The sequence below is a fragment of the Pieris napi genome, chromosome 10, assembly GCF_905475465.1.
Source record: "Pieris napi chromosome 10, ilPieNapi1.2, whole genome shotgun sequence".
In the NCBI taxonomy this organism is placed as follows: domain Eukaryota; kingdom Metazoa; phylum Arthropoda; class Insecta; order Lepidoptera; family Pieridae; genus Pieris; species Pieris napi.
In genome coordinates, this window is record NC_062243.1 from 1,848,931 (window position 1) to 1,867,628 (window position 18,698).

Sequence of the window (18,698 nt, forward strand, 5' to 3'; positions counted from 1 at the left end):
AAAATGGGTTCTGTTCACACGAAACATCTCAAGTCATCTTCATTTTCTGTTTGTAACTCTAAACAAAGATTGTTAGATGCTCCGAGAACGTCTCTTCTTGCTATCCATTTTTTTACGAGGTTTTCTCAATATTTCTTGCCTCAGAAGAGCAGCAACGATCAACACACCCTCACTCACTGCACTCATGTTTTCAAATAAAGAGATAATTGCGTACAAGAATTGCGTAAGAAATTATTGTACGTGCTGTTTACATCAATAAAAGTTTTGAAAGGAAACTTTTCCCATTGATCAAGAATGTTACGTTTCGTTTTGACCATGCAATTCATTTATTGCGTCGATATATTTGTATGCTACAGGCAAGAAAATTGCTTCGTGTAAATGGCCCTTAATACACGCTTTTCGTAAGGCATGGGGGATTCCTCACGATGTTTTCCTGAACGAACTAGTGTTAAATGCGGGGTTCGAACCTACGACCTTAGGTACGCTAAAACTAGGCCACTAGACCAACGCTGCTCGTTTTCAGAAATTATCATAGTTACTATAGCATACTTGGGAATGTTATAATACCGCATTAAAAATATTTAACATTTAATTTTCAATTCATTTAGTTATTTTCTCAAGGCCAATTTCGTTATAAAAAAACAAATTACGTGTACCCACGCTAAAAATTGAGTTAAGGAATTGAAACAAAAAAATTTTTTTTCTATTTCTTTGGAAAAAGTGAGGACCTGACCTTACCCTCAAATCGAGACTTATTTCTAAGTGGGTCATAAACGTAAAGAATCTCTTAGAAAACTCTTAAATCCTGATTGACTATGAGAATGTTCCCACGAGAATGTAAGTGCGTGCCCCTATTTCACCACGCCTCCTGCTGATAGAGGACAAGTCTTTGTTTTTTTATGTTATTAATTATTATTAATTACTTGATATGTCATGTGGAACGTGGTGTAATGGCTGCAGCTCCAGCAACGTTTGTAAAGTTGTGTAAAAAAAATGGCGATTAAAAAGAGTGGCGGAGAGTTTATTGCCAGGTCCTCTCTTCCGTTCTACGCCCTTGATTTGAGAACTGGCAGTAAATGTAAAATTAGAATCAATAATATGTATTTCTTTACTGACGAGCCATAAGTGTACATTATGTTACCTATATGATTAAATGATTTTTACTTTTACTTTGATTGTCAGGCACAGGCTATTGATCACCTAGTTTCCTTCAAAATTATCTCTCCATTGCCTTCATTGGGCTTAAAAACAAGCGTCTCAGTTTGCTGAAAATGTACCCAATTATAGAACTTAACGACTTCTATTGAGTTCTACTGTTAAGTTTGAGTTCTTCTGTTTCATATCCTCTATTTTGGTAGTAACTATGTTCACAATATACTAACAAGTATTGTAATGAGACCGCGAGTCTTATTCCATATTATCTCCAAACGCGTATTTTTAAACCAAATAAACAAATCGAATCACGTAACGTCACGGTACGCACTTCAACACCACAAATAATTACTAGTGCATTGTCTTTGGACGTCGTATATTTGAGTATTGTACACGTATATGCGTAATCAGTTTTGTCTATATTGTTTATTTTAAATTTTAATTAAGCTGGTTTTAAATTATTAACAATAAAATGTTAAATTTATTAAATAAAACCACAGACAAAATACTTAAAAATGTTTACTTGTAATAACAAAATTCTCGAACATCAATAGCGTACTAAATTTCCTTGACTTATATTTCGTATCAGTTTTTCGGAGAACTATGATGCATAAATATATTTCTAATATCTTCTGGGGTTCGTCCCTTAGTCTCTGGAAAAAGTAGAGAGAATATCATTCCAATTAAATTTACCACAGCATACAGAAGAAACGTTAAAGGTAGACCGATGACGTCGACAAGAAAACCATAACTGAATAGTTGTGTGGAGACCACCAGCCATCCATACGTTGTGAGTACACCCATCACTTTAGCTCGAACCTACAGGAAAGACACATGCTATGGGTAGGTATATAAAACTATTGTCAAAGACAAAACTAATAAAATAGGGAGCAGTGTTGGCCTAGTGGCTTCAGCGTGCGAAACTAGAAGCTGAAAGAGGACAGCTATCCGGGAACATTGAGAAGAAAGTTCTCGGTAGGTACTCATGTTCAAATATATATTATTGACACAAGAACGCTGTCTTAGTTCTCAAAGTTTTTTTTTTCAAAAGTCTACACAGCAAACAGTTCTCACATCCTGCATTCTGCGGAGAAAAGAAAACAAACTAGTTCTTTTGGTAGAAGGAAACCTCAACTCAAACTACAATATTAGACAAAAACATTTGATTTGGTTTGGCTATATTACTCCTCATTAACGGAAGCACGGAGAGTCATTGATAAATGTTGTAAAAACAATTAAATGTGTTCATATTAAAAGCCGCTCCGCTTTGTAAATGGTAAAAGTTCCGAAAAACTTATGTTGGACGGAAGCCTCATTAAATCACTTTTATGGTTATAAATTTTGTTCAATATATCCGAAAGTTTTAAAAAGTTCATTAAATAAATCAAGTAACATGGGTGTGTAAATATTTTTTTTAAGATAAATCGATTTCAAATACCTGTTAACATTTAACTATGTAGCAAACGTTGCCCTTCCCGAAATAGGCATACCTATATATCAAAAACTATTGAACCGATCGACATGAAACTTAATGAAACTAAGTTGGCTCTGGTTCTCTAGTTCTAATTATATTCTCAGTTTCCCAGATATTTGTCAAGAAGCACAACTTACGAAATTTAACTTAAACAAATTTCACACTGAAACTTCAAGAACGTGACATAGTCTGGTTAAAATGTCCTTTCTGTTGGTTAAAAATAAGTTAATTTAACCTTGTTATATTTTCAGATGTCATGATCGCAGCACTCACAGACACAATCGGTGATCACCCGGAGCTCTTGCAGTCCAGAGACGGGATTTCCGCTAATCCAGCTACAAGGTATAAATTCAGTAGTACTACAAAAGTATGAAATGTACATATCAAAATGTATTTTTTTAATTTAGCTCTTTCGATATTGTGCTAGGTTTTCTGAGGTATTGTCTCTGTACACTCGCTCGTACGGTGAAGAAAAACATCGTGACGAAGTCAACGTGAGAAGGGGTGTGCCAGGCACAGCAGGCGGATCATCAGAAAAGAGCGTACGATTTCTTAAAAGGCCTGCAGCGCGCTTGCGAGCCTTCTGTCAGTGCGAGTGTATGGGCGGCGGTATCACTTAACATCAGGTGAGCCTCCTGCCCGTCTGCCTCCTGTAATATAAAAAAATCTACTTGCCTATTAAGAAAATGACCGCGAAACAGATACATAAATCTGAGTTTATTTTTATTTTATAAAGATAGTTTCTTACTATTGGGAGTTACAAACTTTTCCATATAACTATTTAATATAGTATTGTCTTTTATTGACATAACTTTTAAACATAGAAAAACACTTTTTTAACGGATTTGAAGTTAGTTTTACTATAAATTTAACTGACGTTTCGCGTGCTTTACGGCGTGCGTGGTCACGTGTAAAATAATTGTAAATTTATAAAAAAACATAACTTCAAATCCGTTAAAAAAGTGTTTTTCTATAACTATTTAATATTTTCATTGATATTACAGAATTATGCGACAATTTGGCGAAAGCACACCATCCACGGCCATGAATCGGGCCATTCTTTCCGCCTACAAACACGAGCTGCTAAAGGGACCTCCCCACCATTAAGCTTCATAATAACATTCTTACCGCTCAAATACTCCTATTTCGGACCAATGTTTTGTTCAATCCATTAATTTACAGTGTTAATTCTGATGTATTCTTAAAATTTCCAATCACTTTAGGTTGTATTGACATTTACGATTTTGTATATTAATAAAAAAACAAATTGATTTATAACTTTGTCTAAGACGTTAAATTGTTATTTTTATATAAACACCGAGTTATTTTATATTTTCAATAATTTAACTATTCAGTAAGTTATAACAATTGTATGTTTGTTATAATTTTCTTTGGTATTTTTTTTAAATTTAATTATGCGTCAGATTTAACATCAATCCACAGTTAAACATCATTTTCTATATTTTTAAACATACACTTATAAACTATATTGGCTTCTATTTGGTCACAAAAAAAAATTAGATATTAAATTAGATTTTTTTTGTTAAAAAGATACTATCCTTTTAATATAGCCAAATTATATTTAGATTGTGGAGTTCTGTCCTGCTTTGAATCGAAGCAGAGAGAGTATATATTTAAATAATTATGGAACTCTATAGTAAATCAAATTCTGTACTATATATTATTTAAAACAAAGAATAGCGCCCTCTATTGGCAATCTATAAAATTGAGGATTCTTGAAACTTTTATAAACTTTCAGCCATACTGTTGTATTATATTTCCTCGCTCAAGCTTGCAATATAAGCCTTTCATACAAAACATATATTGTACCTGAAAAGAATCCCACAGAGCACCACATGACAGTACGTGGTGACATATTCTAATAACTATTTACCCAAATATTTCTTGTGTATGTCATAGTAGATAAATTTTACGATGTATGTAGGAATATCTCAGTATCTAGATATTATAATTATAATCGCTATATCTCTTTGATATCATCAAAATATCACATAATAATGCAAAATATCGTGTTTTGAATATTACTATTTGATCGTGAATAAACTAAACTCTTCATTAATAGAAATTATAAATATATTCTATATGATTTTAGAATAGTAAAACATGTTAATTTTGTGAACTCAATTATTTAAAAAAAAATCTAGCAAACGTAAAAGCAATGACGGTTTGGTTTGGTTGTGGTTGGTTAATAGCATCTCTAGTCCAACGTTGTCACGAAACATAACATAACAGCAAAGGAGTAAAACTCCCACTTCAATCATTCTTAAACATTCATTCGTGCTCTTCGATAGACCCCAACATCAGATGTGATTGTAGCTAAATGTGTCTGTCCAGTTCAGTATAAAAAAAATCATAATTTTTTTATAAAATTGTAATATTGCAATATCAACACGTATTGATGGGTTTTGAGATAGTTGTGTATCGTAATACAACAATATGTTCATTTTCGTCGATTTGCCTAATCACAATCAAACGTTTTCGTCTTTTTGACGTTTTCAAATCAGTACGGCTTTTCGGTTTTTAATACCGGGTATGTTTAGATTTATTACCAAAATAACTGGTTCGCAAAGATGAAAAACCTACAAATTACGTAAACCTAACCTACTAATTTAATAAAATATTTATGTATATCTACTTTTTTAATTGTTTTCATTTTTTCGTTCAGCGTTAATTACCAATTTAGTATTAATTATTTTGTTATCAGTCTCTACATACCCGACAATATCTTTTTTTATACATTAACCTTCTACTCATCCGTACTTAGAGTTGATATTTTATAAATGTTAAGACACTATAGTCTTTTGTTTCTGCGAGTATGAGATTTAAACAACCTTTTTCATTATTTATTATTTGATAGGTTTGATTTTGAATATGATTGAAATGTTTATTAAAGGACATCTATTGCCGAGAACATGGTATCACTTGACGTAATGTAAATAATTTAATCATTTTGGGTTTATTGAAAGAATTTTAATTGGAAACTTAATAGACAGTCACAGACAAGTCAGCCGTTACCAAATCATATGTAGCCAAGTCCCAATCATAATTTACTGGACAACTCTTAGTACGGTATACTTTTCATACTTTTAGTTTTCCTATAACCGATATTTTGCAAATAGTCCTACATATTTAAGAAAGTCACGATCAGACATATTAAGACTTGTAAATTGTAATTTGGTATAAGCTGCATTAGTGATCTGCAAAATTTAATATATTTGTAATATTCTTTGAATTGTATTATGGATTTAATAAAAAAGATTTGATGTCATTTGCGTTTTATTTATAAATCTTGGTAAATTTTATGCGGAAAAGTAAGTTTTAGGTCCGCAAAGACTTAAGTCCCGAGACGTACCATATAATGATAACTGTACAAAGCAGTCAACATGTTTATAGAATATGGGGCCTACACTTATAAGGCCATATACCACAACTTAATTATTATTAACTTAAGCTAAAGGAGTATACTATATAATAATTTTATTTAAATTTATACAGTACCTATTCACTTTCTACTATTATAAACAAACATGTTCAATTTACTGTAACACTAGAGACTATATAATACATATACTCAGTATACAGGGTGGCCAAAAAGTCGTGGATCAAACGCAAATAGGGGATAGATATGGTCATCAGCGGCGGTTTTTATATGAAAATTGACTTTTATTACAAATTTTTAATAAGAATCTACATCCTGTATCTTTTTCATAATATCCACTAGATTGGTACTGATGAGTTCTTGCGTTAGACATACTATTTATAGTTGTTTATTGAGTGTATTGAAGATAATATTAAGTTATACGATATAAATTTTTTTCAAATCATAAATTTTTTCATTTTTAAGTCAAAAACCAAAATAAATCATAACTCTGCAGGGGTTGACCTTAGAGACCTCCCGTAGAACAATTTTTTGCCGCTGATGACCTCATCTATCCCCTATTTGCGTTTGATCCACGACTTTTTGGCCATCCTGTATAATACGTCGTAGTCAAACACAATAATACATCAAAGTTACGACGCCGCAAAACCCCCACTCCTGCGAAACACAGATAGTAATATGCCCAATCAATCAAAATATCACTTATTCGTATATGTAACACAATTTATACATTTATAAACGTCGATAAGTTTAATTGAAAGAAAGTTAAATACTTCTAAATTTACTGACAGTTCTTAAATCAAGGGCGTAGAACCGAGAAGATCTGGAAATAAACTAAAACTAAAATAAACAGACTGTTAAACCACTAGTCTTTAAAAAAAAAAATTGTGGGCAACGTTACATACTGCGGATCAAGCCGTGTTATAAGATATGGGTGCAACATGAATTGCATCACTTTAATATTTTGGGTTGGTACTTTTTACCAATATTAAAAAAAAATTGGTATGAGTTTTACTGTTCTATCAAATCATTTATAATTCGCGTCGCAGCCGTACAAAAATCGCGTCGGATAGCCATTCCCTCCAGTTGGTATAAAAATACCACATAACATACGACATCCAAAATGTCATTAATTGTAAATTTTCTTTATTCATTTCATTCGACGTTGGATCAGTGTTCTTATTTCTTCATCTGTCTTTCCTTTTGTTTCCGGTAGAAGTAAGGAGAATATTATTCCGAAAACATTGCATATCCCAAATATCATCAATGTTGCTGACAAACCGAGATAAGTTTTCAATGGGATATACGAAAAGAGATGAACAGAATTCATCAGTCCAATTAACATTGCCAACACGCCCATTAATTTTGCACGTACCTATAAAATTTAAAGTTTAAACTTAAATGTTTTTTACGTTGAAACAGAAGGTAAAGTAAATTTTTAAAATTGTTTTTGTGTCATCAAATACTTGTTTATTCATTTAACGTTTTTCTTTTTTTTTATGGCTCTGGCACGATTTGTGCATTAGCCAGCGTCAAGTATAGGATTTTTTATAATTCGTGCTTGTCTTTAGAAATTCGACCGTGTCCTCCATGTATGGTTTAGGCACTCCCCCGGTACCGCACAACCCTCTCAAAGGCCGAGAACAAATTTAAATTAAATTAAAACTTGCCCTCGAACCGGGAATCGAACCCGGTACCCCCTCACCTAGCTGCTGCCACTTTATAAGACCGCTAGGCTATGAGGCCCCTAACGTTTTTCTTTTGTTTACGCTGTGTGCAGTCAAAGGAATTGCGATTTTAAAATAAGTGTCATTCTAATTCGCTAGTGGGAAAATATAATCTTAGCTCGAAATATTGGTACAAAAATATTGTAAGTTAAAACATTAAAAATCCATCGTGAAAGTGTTCAAACTCTATGGTATTTGTTAAACAGAGAAGAAATGGCCAAGTCTTGAAGTTGGCATTCGTCAGGTACACGAATGTGCACATTTATAAAATAATAAAAATAATCAAACAGACGCATGCAATGTGAAACTGTGGCACCACTAGAATATTACTATTATCTGTAAAACTTAGTGTATTAATTAACTTACTCTGAAATGCAGTAACTCCGCGGCAACTATGAATGGCAAAGGCCGAATAGTGCCTGCGTACATAGCAACAATAGTGACCATGCATCCAATAGGCAGCCATGCGGGAGTGGCATAGCCATAGTCTTGTAGGAGAATAAACGTAGCCAATATTGTGAATGTTAGCGCTGATATTGAGTACCCAGTCGCTTGTAAGGTCTGAAAATTCATAATTGGGGAATGATAGCCGATTCGACGCTTCATGCTTTCAATAGATTTCATAAGAATAATTAACACACATGAAATATAACAAGTTCCAACTTAGGCTAACATTTTTTTTATTGTAAAATATTATTACTAGAGTCTGGCTAATGAAATAAGATAACAAAAAGCGCGGCAAATTAAAAAAAAATAGTATGGTATCCCTACAAGTTTGATTTATTTTGTGGATTAAACTTACTTGATACTGGATTTTATTTTTTTAACATTGATAGTAACTGTATTTCTATGAAATTAAATACTATACGTATTTTAGTATTTTACTATTGATACTTAAAATGACTAGCATTGCATGGAAAACTAAAACTATATTTATTATAAAACACAACTTTATTCGGAATAATCAAATCCTGCGAAAGACACGAAATATTCTAGCAAAGTTTAGTGTATTATACCTGTTAACTATTCGAAAAAATATATAATAGAAATAAAAATGAGTAATTGCATGAATTATCAAGACAATAAATCATACTAACCTAAGAAATTCAATGACATTCTGTGTTGCCATCCAAAAGTTTTTCAAATAATTCAATTATCTTCTTTTACTAGCCAGACTCTATATTTTTGGCCCCGGAATTCGAACCTGAGACCTTCTGATTTTTACTCGAATATAAAAGCCACAGGGTAGCATTGGTGGTTGTTTTAGATTACATTTCAAATTTTAAAGACTTTTTTCATAGAAGACAATTAAAGCTTTTTTATTAAGAAAAGTTGCATTATAATTACCCGTCTACCGAATTTCTCAGCAATAATTGTCAACATTAATGACGCTATGATCATTACGATTGGTAAACTGATTGTTTGCAATTCGGGGTAAGCTAGCTCGGTTCCCATTGAGGCCAAAATAACCGATGCATACGTTATTATGGCAAAGCCACCGCTCAGCGCTTGCGTCGTGAATAACATAACTAGCAGAATAAAACCACGACGAAGTGGTTTATCTTTCACTGTAAAACATAACTTCATCACAAAATGTTTTCCTGCACCCTATGAGTCCCTTTCAAACGTGCACGTAGAAAAACTAAACAGGGCACAGCCAGGGTTCGAACACACTAGCTTAAGGTTGAGAGTGGCGCCTACTAGCTCTAACGGTTAGACCCAAAAGCTATAGCTAAACTAAAAAAAATCATTTAACTTGTTTCATAGAAATATCGATGAACGCTTTCAGTAGAATTCTGACATTTCATAAGTGTTGCTACTAAAAAAGTTCTCCACCAAAAAAGGGACAAATTTAACTAATTTGAGGGCAATAAAAAAATGCTATGTATTTTATATTTCACCTACAAAATGGTAAATATAAATATTTACCTACTCAAGTGACCTAATACAAAAATAACTAATATTTCAATATCACCAACAATATATCGAATTAACTTTTATAAGGAGCACCTTATAATAATAGCGCACTTAATAAAATGGATGCATTAACTAACAATAAAATGTATGTGTAGACTCGTATTGAAACTGAAAAATGTGCCCGGCCAAAAAGATTTACCATCTCTGATATGTCAAAAAAGGATAGCTGACAGAATTCTACGGAATTAAAAATTAGAGTATAGTGATAAACATTCATAACGTCAGCAATTGAGCTGAAAATCCGATTATAAGGCTAAAACTTTGAATACTTCTTGTAATTGTCAAAAAGATATTGCAAAGACAGCTATTTACATAATTAAAGAAGTTGAAAGAACAATTTTAGAAACAAACTTACGTATGGAAAATATTCCATTTTTGGGTAAAGACTTAAATTCATCCTCTTGTTTTTGCATATATTGCACCGCTCGTACCACTCTCTCGTCATTACTCTTTAAACCTCTTAAGAAGGCAACAGTTTCATATGCTTCCTAAAAAATAAAAAATAAAAATACGAGAGCCATGTAACCTAACATAAGTTAAGTTACATATATATATATTAGTAAATAAAAGCGTAAACAAAATGTAAGCAATCATCGCATACTTGAAGCTAACTTGAGGCCTTTATTTTTTACAATACTATGAGTATGAGTAAATTGTAATTTAACATTATCGTTTCCGATAATGTCCGATAACATAAGTGTCACTTATTTACGAACTCTTCAATAAGCCAAGTTAGTTTTTTGTTAATCATCGCATCCCCACTATCCCCACTATCCCCACTATCCCCTAATTTTTTGTTTTAAGCTCATATTTTAAACCATTAAAATCAGTTGTTACCCAGCTATATATATATATATATATATATTGTATATATAATATAACAAACAAAGTGTTTAATTTATCTAAAGAACCAAAATTAATTCGAGAGTTATTAAAAATGTGAATCGCAATGTCACGAGGTTTTAATAATAATTTGATTTACATCATAAACAATATTACCATAACAGGTAAAAATAAACATTAATATTGATACAATGTAGTCTTTTTTTGTTAATAAATATATTATTAAATAGTAATCAATGACAGGCAGCCAAATACTTTAGTGCGCAGATGGTTCCACATAGTGGTAGTGCGCGGCAGAAATTGCCTTAAGAATCGCTCAGTTGTGGAACGACGGACGTCAAGGTGATACGGATGGTATTTTGTATTCTGCCTTGACGTAACGACGATGAAACAAAATAATATTATAATACAACTATATAAATAAATATTGATCATCACAGTCATTGTAAAATTAATATTTTTATTATTCTTCTTTTTAACTACCGCTAAGAAAATTGAAAATTTTCGAAAATGAGTTTTTAACAGATGTTGACGTTTTGAGGTTCTAGGAAGCCTCCCCGAATGTTTCCGCGGTGAAGTCCGTATGTATAAATTTTCATAATAGTAAAACAGCAATAAAAAAATGATGGAACGTTGGAATTTAAAAAATAAATAGCCATAAACCATCTAGGATCGCATCGAATGGCAGTAGTTTCTTGTCGATACGATCAGTGGTTTAGGCGTTAAGGAGCCTCAAACAAAGACCATTTCTCTTATATATTTATAGATTATTACTATGTAGGTTAAGAAAATTGTAAAGACTGTATATTTGTTTATTATTATGTTTAATAAAATACTCACAGATATCTTCATTCGTTTCACAAGATATGCCGGAGATTCAGGTGCCTTTATCATTAACAATAACATCGCAATCGTAATGGGTAGAAAAAAACATAATATATAAAAATAATTAAAAATTGCACCAATCAAATAAATTACAAAGATACCAATATTTTGTGAAAGCATTGTTAATGACCCAAGTGATCCTTTTATATGTTCCTGACTAATTTCTCTGATATATACGGGTATAATGGCGAAGAAGCCTGCAGCAGAGAAGCTGCTGAATATTCTAGAAATGGTAACTGAAACCACTGTAGGACGAGCAAGCCTTATAATGATTGACACCTGGAAAAAAATTGTATACTTTAATGATATTGTAATATTTAGAGGATAGGAACTATTCGTAACAAACTCAACTACCTAGTAGATGGACTTCAAAAAGGATTGTGTGGTTTTATGAAACCACGGTAAAAGTGAAACTTTTTTCATAGATAATACTTAACAATTATTTAGATTATATACACATATTAAATAATAGTCTATACACTACACGGTCAGCTGCTGCGAACTATAGGCGCCGCCATATTGGCCTTGGCTGCTTTGACGAGCGCCTTTCACTTTATCCCTACTCCGCGGCCGACCGTCACGCGACATGCAACACACAGACGAAAAAGTTTGAGACCAAGTAATAAAAGTTTCACTTTAAAAATAATTTTACCATGATAAACTTGTGAGAATAAATTACTTTCAGAACAATTTTTAATTCCAGCCGGGACAGGCTATTAGTAACATAAGAATCTCGCGCCTATGTAAATTACATTAGCAACGCTGGAAGGACTTTAGACGGAGCGAAACTTTCAGCACTTCCATCGTAAGTCTATTCTGTAATTGATAATTGCAAATTATTAATCCAAAACAGATTGAAATTTGTACGATTTAACAAAGTGTTTATTGCAATATCTTTTAGTATAAATAAATCAGTGGTGCTACAACCACTTTAGGTCTTGGCCTCAGATTTCTGAATCTGTTTCATGATCATTGTTAAGTATAACAGGCAAGTAGGTGAACAGCCTTCAGTGTCTGACACACGCCGTCGACTTCTTGGGTCTAAGACATGTCGGTTTCCCCCACGACGTTTTCCTTCACCGTTCGAGCAAATGTTAAATGCCCACATAGAAAGAAAGTCCATTGGTGCACAGCCGGGGCTCGAACCTACGACCTCAGGTATGAGAGTCGCACGCTGAAGCCACTAGGCCAACACTGCTCACTGCTGCATTGCAATAACTATGCCGATATTTAATAATTTAATAAATATTTTTATGTAGCTCCGATGTCATAAACAAAAAAATATGTAATATGAAAACTCAATATTAAATTTGAAATCGTTATTACGGGTTAAGCTTGTCAGTATCAATTTGGGCTTCGTTTTGAATTTCGATACTGAAAAGTGATCTTCTAGAATGTATGATAAATTATTCTCTTATTAAAAAAACTTACTATTTCAGGCAAAATAACTGCCATGATAGATAGTTTCCTTCCAAAAGTGTCAGCTAAGTATGTGCAAATGGGCACAACAAATGCTAAACAAAGCGGAATTATAGTTGCCCACCAAGACACCACCATATCCGAGACTGGAGTTCCCAAGGGAGAATTTTGTGACTGCAACTCTTCTATTAAGGGCGATATCCAGCCAGATTCCATACCGTATATTATAAAACCAAGGCTCACTGAAATGATAAGATGACTTCTTCTAGCAAGATTGTTTAATATATATTTATTATATTGATGAGATATTCTTGCAAAAATCTAGTATTATTGGAACGAAGTTCCTTATCGCGCGTTGTGAAAGGGGGCTAGACGGAAAAAATTCTTACGAAAAGTTGTCACGACACTTTTTTGCTATTTGCTATTGTAATACACCGGTTCTCGTCCGATCACCGAAGTTAAGCAACGTCGGGCGAGGTCAGTACTTGGATGGGTGACCGCCTGGGAACACCTCGTGATGTTGGCTTTTTTTTTCGTCGTAAGATTGGTGTACCAATAACATATAAATTAATCGAAAGGAATTTCGTTCCATCCGGGTGTCCTTTGACACCTCTAAAGTTTTTTTTTACACGAGTATCGGTTTTTAATTTAACTCAAAATATGCTACCTTGAATAAAATGTTTTCAATAATAAATTTTTCGCATAATATACGTATAGGTAACTATCATAGTTATCATTCTAGCATAACTGCAAATACAATTATTAGATAATTAATTATATTCTATAAATTAAATTTTCATTTAATTAATAAATTATAGACAAAAACGACAAACATATTGAATGTGTCGTTAAATTAATCATATTTTTATAAATTATTACGAAAATTATAATTACCAATACACGAATATGTCCATTGCCAGCGCGTGTGTCCAGTATCTTGTAAATTATATTGCGAACTCACTACCATCTTCATTTTTGTCTTTCTCAATACTAACACTGTTTTTATTTTCCAAAAACACATTGTTACGACTCACATACATAATTTCAAATTTATCTATTGTAATTAAAATGTTTTTTGGGTTCCGCTTTAAAATTATTTAAATTCATTGAATCTTAAAAAAGACCATGATAAAATAAAAGCCTTTTTGTTTCTTGCAAAAGAACAAAGTTAACTTAATACTATTATATATATTTATATTATATATAATATATCAAATATATTTCAATAAAATAAATTACACTATTTCTTTTTCTATTTTTATATCTAAGTATTTCTTAATTATTTTGCAAGAACCCTTCCGCCAAAAAAGACCACACTCCTCAAAAGCACCTTCTAAAATGAGTGGTCATGGATTACGATGACTGATTTTTGAATGTCCCGTTCGACTTATTGGGTTACAAAACAAGAAATGCTCAGTTTGTGCATCCAAGTGGAGTTACAGTAAAAATATGATTTATACAGTTTTTCAAAATGTGGTCTGTGTCTAACTTCACGCCAATATAATTCTCGAGAAATAAAAATAAAAATGAAGTATTAAGAAGGCCAAGGGTATTCAATATGTCGCATCTGTATGAACGTGGAATTGCGGTCAGAAGTCTAAGTAAGGATTTAAGTTTTAATTAAAAAAGAAAGCATAGTTGAACACTGATGTAAACTTCTTTGTTGTAAACTTCTTACATGATACTATTATAAACTGATGACATTGTCAATCTGTTTAGACACTAACTTTTGTCAATGTATCAAAATGTAACCAAAATATTTTACTGTTAATTTAGCTTATTAAAACCTCATATTCTTTAGGTTTTGTCTTATTTCAATTTAATAAGCTAAATAAAAGCAACATGGATAAATATCTTCGCCCTGAAAGATTTGATATCGACCCGTCAAATAGCTCTGGTACGAAAGCTTGGATACACTGGCATAAGACTTTCGAAAACTTCATTTTCGTGCAGAAACCGACCGCTCCAGAAACAGATGCACAGTCGGTTCCTCCGCCAGAAAAATGGGACAGCATAAAGTTTCAGCTTTTGATAAATCATATATCACCAAATATCTACACATATATAAGCGAAGCCACGAACTACGAAGAAGCGATCACAATACTGCAAAAACTGTATGTAAAACCAAAAAATCTGATTTTTGCTAGACACATGTTAGCAACAAGGAAACAACGACCAGAAGAAAGTATCGACATATATTTACAAGCTTTGAAAATACTTTCTAAAGATTGTGACTTTGCGGCTGTTGATGCAGAATCAAACAAAAACGATAGCGTGCGTGATGCTTTCATATCCGGTATATCATCGCATAAAATCAGACAAAGGCTTTTAGAAAACTTAAAACTAACACTTGATCAAGCTTATAACCAAGCACTCTCTCTAGAAACTGGAAAGATCAACTCTCAAAGCTTCCATACTGTGTCTTTAAATGCCGTTGAAGAAGAACCTAAATTAGTCTGTACCAAATCACAAACTGTGCACGACGAGACCTGCTCTTCTGTTAATAATCCTCGACGACGAAAATGTTTCTTTTGTGGGGGACAAATACATCCTCGTAAGAATTGCCCTGCATTTGAAAAGTCTTGTCAGCTCTGCAACAAGAAGGGGCACTTTGCCACTGTTTGCAGAAGCTCTTCTAAACCTACAAATTGTATGGTAGTAGGTACTGAAAATCTTTCTTGTATCACAGCAGCCTCACCTTATTCATTACACAAAGCAACTGTACCCGCGTATATTCGAGATATAAGAGCAGAGGCACTTCTCGACACCGGCAGCTCCATCAGTTTTATAAATGACAGTTTTGCAAGACTATGCGGGTTAAAAAGAAAATCCTGCAATCAGATTATTTCTATGGCCTCTCTTAATCATACTTCACAAGTAGAAGGTCAAACTTTGCAAAGCCTGAAAATTGGAAATCATAAATATGATAACGTGAATCTTCTTATCGTGAAAAATCTTTGTGCTGATATAATTATCGGCCATGACGTCCTCAAAGAACATTCATCGCTAGAGTTCTCTTTCGGTGGGCCAAAACATCCACTTCAAGTATGTAACGTAGCCGAAGCATCAGTACCAGCTGTACCGCTTTTTGCAAATGTATCTCCCAACTGCAAACCTATTGCTATTAAGTCTCGAAGGCACAGCAAAGAGGATAGTGAATTTATTAAAGAGGAAATCAGAAACCTTACAGAAGAAGGCGTGATTGAAGAAAGTAAATCACCGTGGAGGGCCCAAGTACTAATAACAAAAACCGAAACTCATAGAAAACGTCTTGTGATTGATTACTCTCAGACGATTAATCGTTACACAGAACTCGACGCGTACCCTTTACCAAACATTGAGGACTTAGTTTCGAAAGTGGCAGAGAATATATTTTTCAGCCTAATAGACTTGAAAAGCGCGTACCATCAAGTACCTATACTACCCAAAGAAAGAAAATTTACCGCTTTTGAAGCGCTCGGAAATTTGTACCAGTTCAGGCGTATCCCTTTTGGAGTAACAAATGGTGTTTCGAGTTTCCAACGAACAATCGATTGGATTATAAGGAAAGAAAAGCTTCAAAACACATATGCGTATCTTGATGATATAACTATTTGTGGCCGTACTCTTCAAGAACACGATCATAACTTAGAAAGTTTTATGAATGCCGCAAAGAAATACGGTTTAACACTAAGTATGCTAAAATGCAAATTTTCTCAAGAGTCAATTAATATTCTAGGCTATAATATTCAAAACCACATAATTAAACCTGACAGTGAGCGACTCAAGCCACTGATTAATTTACCTGCACCAAGCGATTTACCGACCTTAAGAAGGACACTCGGCATGTTCGCACATTATTCTAAATGGATTCCAAACTTTTCTGAACGGATCCACTCATTTGCTAATACGACTACTTTTCCGCTCAGAAGCGAGCAAATTAAATGTTTCGAAGGCCTGAAAAATGATATCGCAAAGTCTTCTAGACATGCAATTGATGTAAATATACCTTTTACAGTCGAAACTGACGCTTCCGATCATTCCATTGCAGCAGTACTTACGCAAAATTCTAGACCAGTGGCGTTTTTCTCAAGAACTTTGAATTCAAGCGAACAAAACCATTCAAATCGTCATTTAGCACCATTGGGTTCAGAAGGGGTAGATCTGCGAATAAATAATGACTATCATAACGTCACAGAACCACATACGGAAACAGAAGACCAAAACTTGGAAATTCCTTCATCTAATGAGACGGGACCTGTGGTACTTGATAATAGCAGAGAGCTAGAGACTGATCTACCATCATCACCAACGCCGGAGTCAACACTTCGTATATCTAGCACTGAGTTACCATCATCATCACCGCCGGAGCCAACACTTCGTCGATCTGGCCGCATCCGTAAAATACCAGAATTATTAAAAGATTATATTTTAAAATAGTGCGGGAAAATTATGTAAACTTCTTTGTTGTAAACTTCTTACATGATACTATTATAAACTGATGACATTGTCAATCTGTTTAGACACTAACTTTTGTCAATGTATCAAAATGTAACCAAAATATTTTACTGTTAATTTAGCTTATTAAAACCTCATATTCTTTAGGTTTTGTCTTATTTCAATCACTTTACACAGGCAGGTTAAGTTTTTGCCGCGTACCACCACTATATGGAACCAGCTGCCAACTGTGTTTCTGAACCAATTCGATCCAAACTTGGTACCTTAGGGTCCTTCAAGAAAAGAGCGTACTATGTAGCAATCATTTTACGATTTGGCATTCTGATAAGGAGAGAAGCTTGTTTATCAGAATGCCAAATCGTAAAATGACTGCTTAACGACTAATTTGAGCGCCGCTGTGTGAGAGTTCGAAAAGTGAGTTACAGAATCGAATCTCTCAGTATTCTATAGATTGTACTGGAAAATGCTTCTTTATTTTTATTTTTTATTTATTTATTGTATACATAATCAGATAAAAATAGTTTAAAACAGGTTCTCCCCTTTCAAACTACGGCCGTCTATAAGCAAGCTGGGGTTTCACCACTTCCTTGTTCACATCTCCAAGTGCCGATCCAATTTGGAACGTCGTTTCTTGTGTAAACAGCGAAGGAGTGGAACTTCTGGCCAACTTTATCTTTTCTAAAGAGTACATCATAGGTTCATTCAAGCGTGCTCTCCAATAGGCATCTTATTAGACATCAGGTGGGATTGCGGACAAAAATTTGCCCAGTTCAGTATAAAAAATAAGCTAGTTGGTGATCAGTCTTCTGTGCCTAAAGGCTCATTTACCCGATGCCATTTTCTTGTACATACCAGAGCAAAAATTGAATGAAATAAAGCGCAATAATTGACGTTCAAGAATTGTATGCAACTGTTTACACTTGAAAACTTGAATGCAATGATTGTATTCAAGTTTTGACAAGGAAATAATTGCACATGCCTTTTGTTTACATCAATGCAACTATTTTAAGGAGATTATTGCTTTCAAGTTTTGACTTGTCTAAACACAGGCTTGTACGTGCGTATACCATTTAATGGCGCTTTCGTTCAAGTATTGCACGTATTTGCGTTGGTGAATTTTTCATGAAAGTCTTGAATGTTTAAGAAGAGAGGTGTGAAAATGAGCAAAAAGGTGTTTAAATTCAGTTGTGCTGATAAAGTTCATTGAGATTTATCGCAGTCATGAGTGTATATGGAATACCGAAAATGTAAATTATAAGAATCGTGATACACGTGTAATGCTGGATTTTCACAGGAATTTGAAGGTGACGGTTTCGGACCAAACAAACAAAATATTTTTTTTTTGCCTTTGTATAGAAGAACTAACTTTATCTAACAAAAAATA

At 33.4% G+C, this 18,698-nt stretch overlaps 1 protein-coding gene and 3 long non-coding RNA genes across 4 annotated transcripts; 2 read left to right on the forward strand and 2 right to left on the reverse strand.

Annotated features, from left to right (window-relative positions):
• Nucleotides 1-1,655: 1,655 nt before the first annotated feature.
• On the reverse strand, nt 1,656-2,956 carry LOC125052998. Its single transcript, XR_007117522.1, has 2 exons — nt 2,862-2,956; nt 1,656-1,971 (listed from the first exon to the last, which is right to left on the reverse strand). It is a non-coding gene; the product is annotated as an uncharacterized LOC125052998 (long non-coding RNA).
• Nucleotides 2,061-5,915, forward strand: LOC125052996. Its single transcript, XR_007117520.1, has 3 exons — nt 2,061-2,127; nt 2,878-2,968; nt 3,631-5,915. It is a non-coding gene; the product is annotated as an uncharacterized LOC125052996 (long non-coding RNA).
• Nucleotides 5,916-7,299: 1,384 nt separating this feature from the next.
• LOC125052997 lies at nt 7,300-9,305 on the reverse strand. The gene is made up of 3 exons (XR_007117521.1): nt 9,101-9,305; nt 8,120-8,314; nt 7,300-7,401 (listed from the first exon to the last, which is right to left on the reverse strand). It is a non-coding gene; the product is annotated as an uncharacterized LOC125052997 (long non-coding RNA).
• Nucleotides 9,306-14,526: 5,221 nt separating this feature from the next.
• Nucleotides 14,527-17,144, forward strand: LOC125053090. Its single transcript, XM_047654300.1, has 3 exons — nt 14,527-15,462; nt 15,772-16,372; nt 17,055-17,144. Exons 1-3 carry the CDS (start codon nt 14,720-14,722, stop codon nt 17,142-17,144), a joined length of 1,434 nt encoding a protein of 477 aa, XP_047510256.1. The 5' UTR covers nt 14,527-14,719.
• The last annotated feature ends 1,554 nt before the right edge of the window (nt 17,145-18,698 follow it).

Coding starts and splice junctions, on each gene's coding strand:
- LOC125053090 (XM_047654300.1), top strand. CDS start 14,720: ATGGATAAATATCTTCGCCCTGAAAGATTTGATATCGACCCGTCAAAT. Junction 15,463..15,771: donor CCTGCATTTGAAAAGTCTTG/TCAGCTCTGCAA, acceptor AGGTCAAACTTT/GCAAAGCCTGAAAATTGGAA. Junction 16,373..17,054: donor TCAGGCGTATCCCTTTTGGA/GTAACAAATGGT, acceptor ATAACGTCACAG/AACCACATACGGAAACAGAA.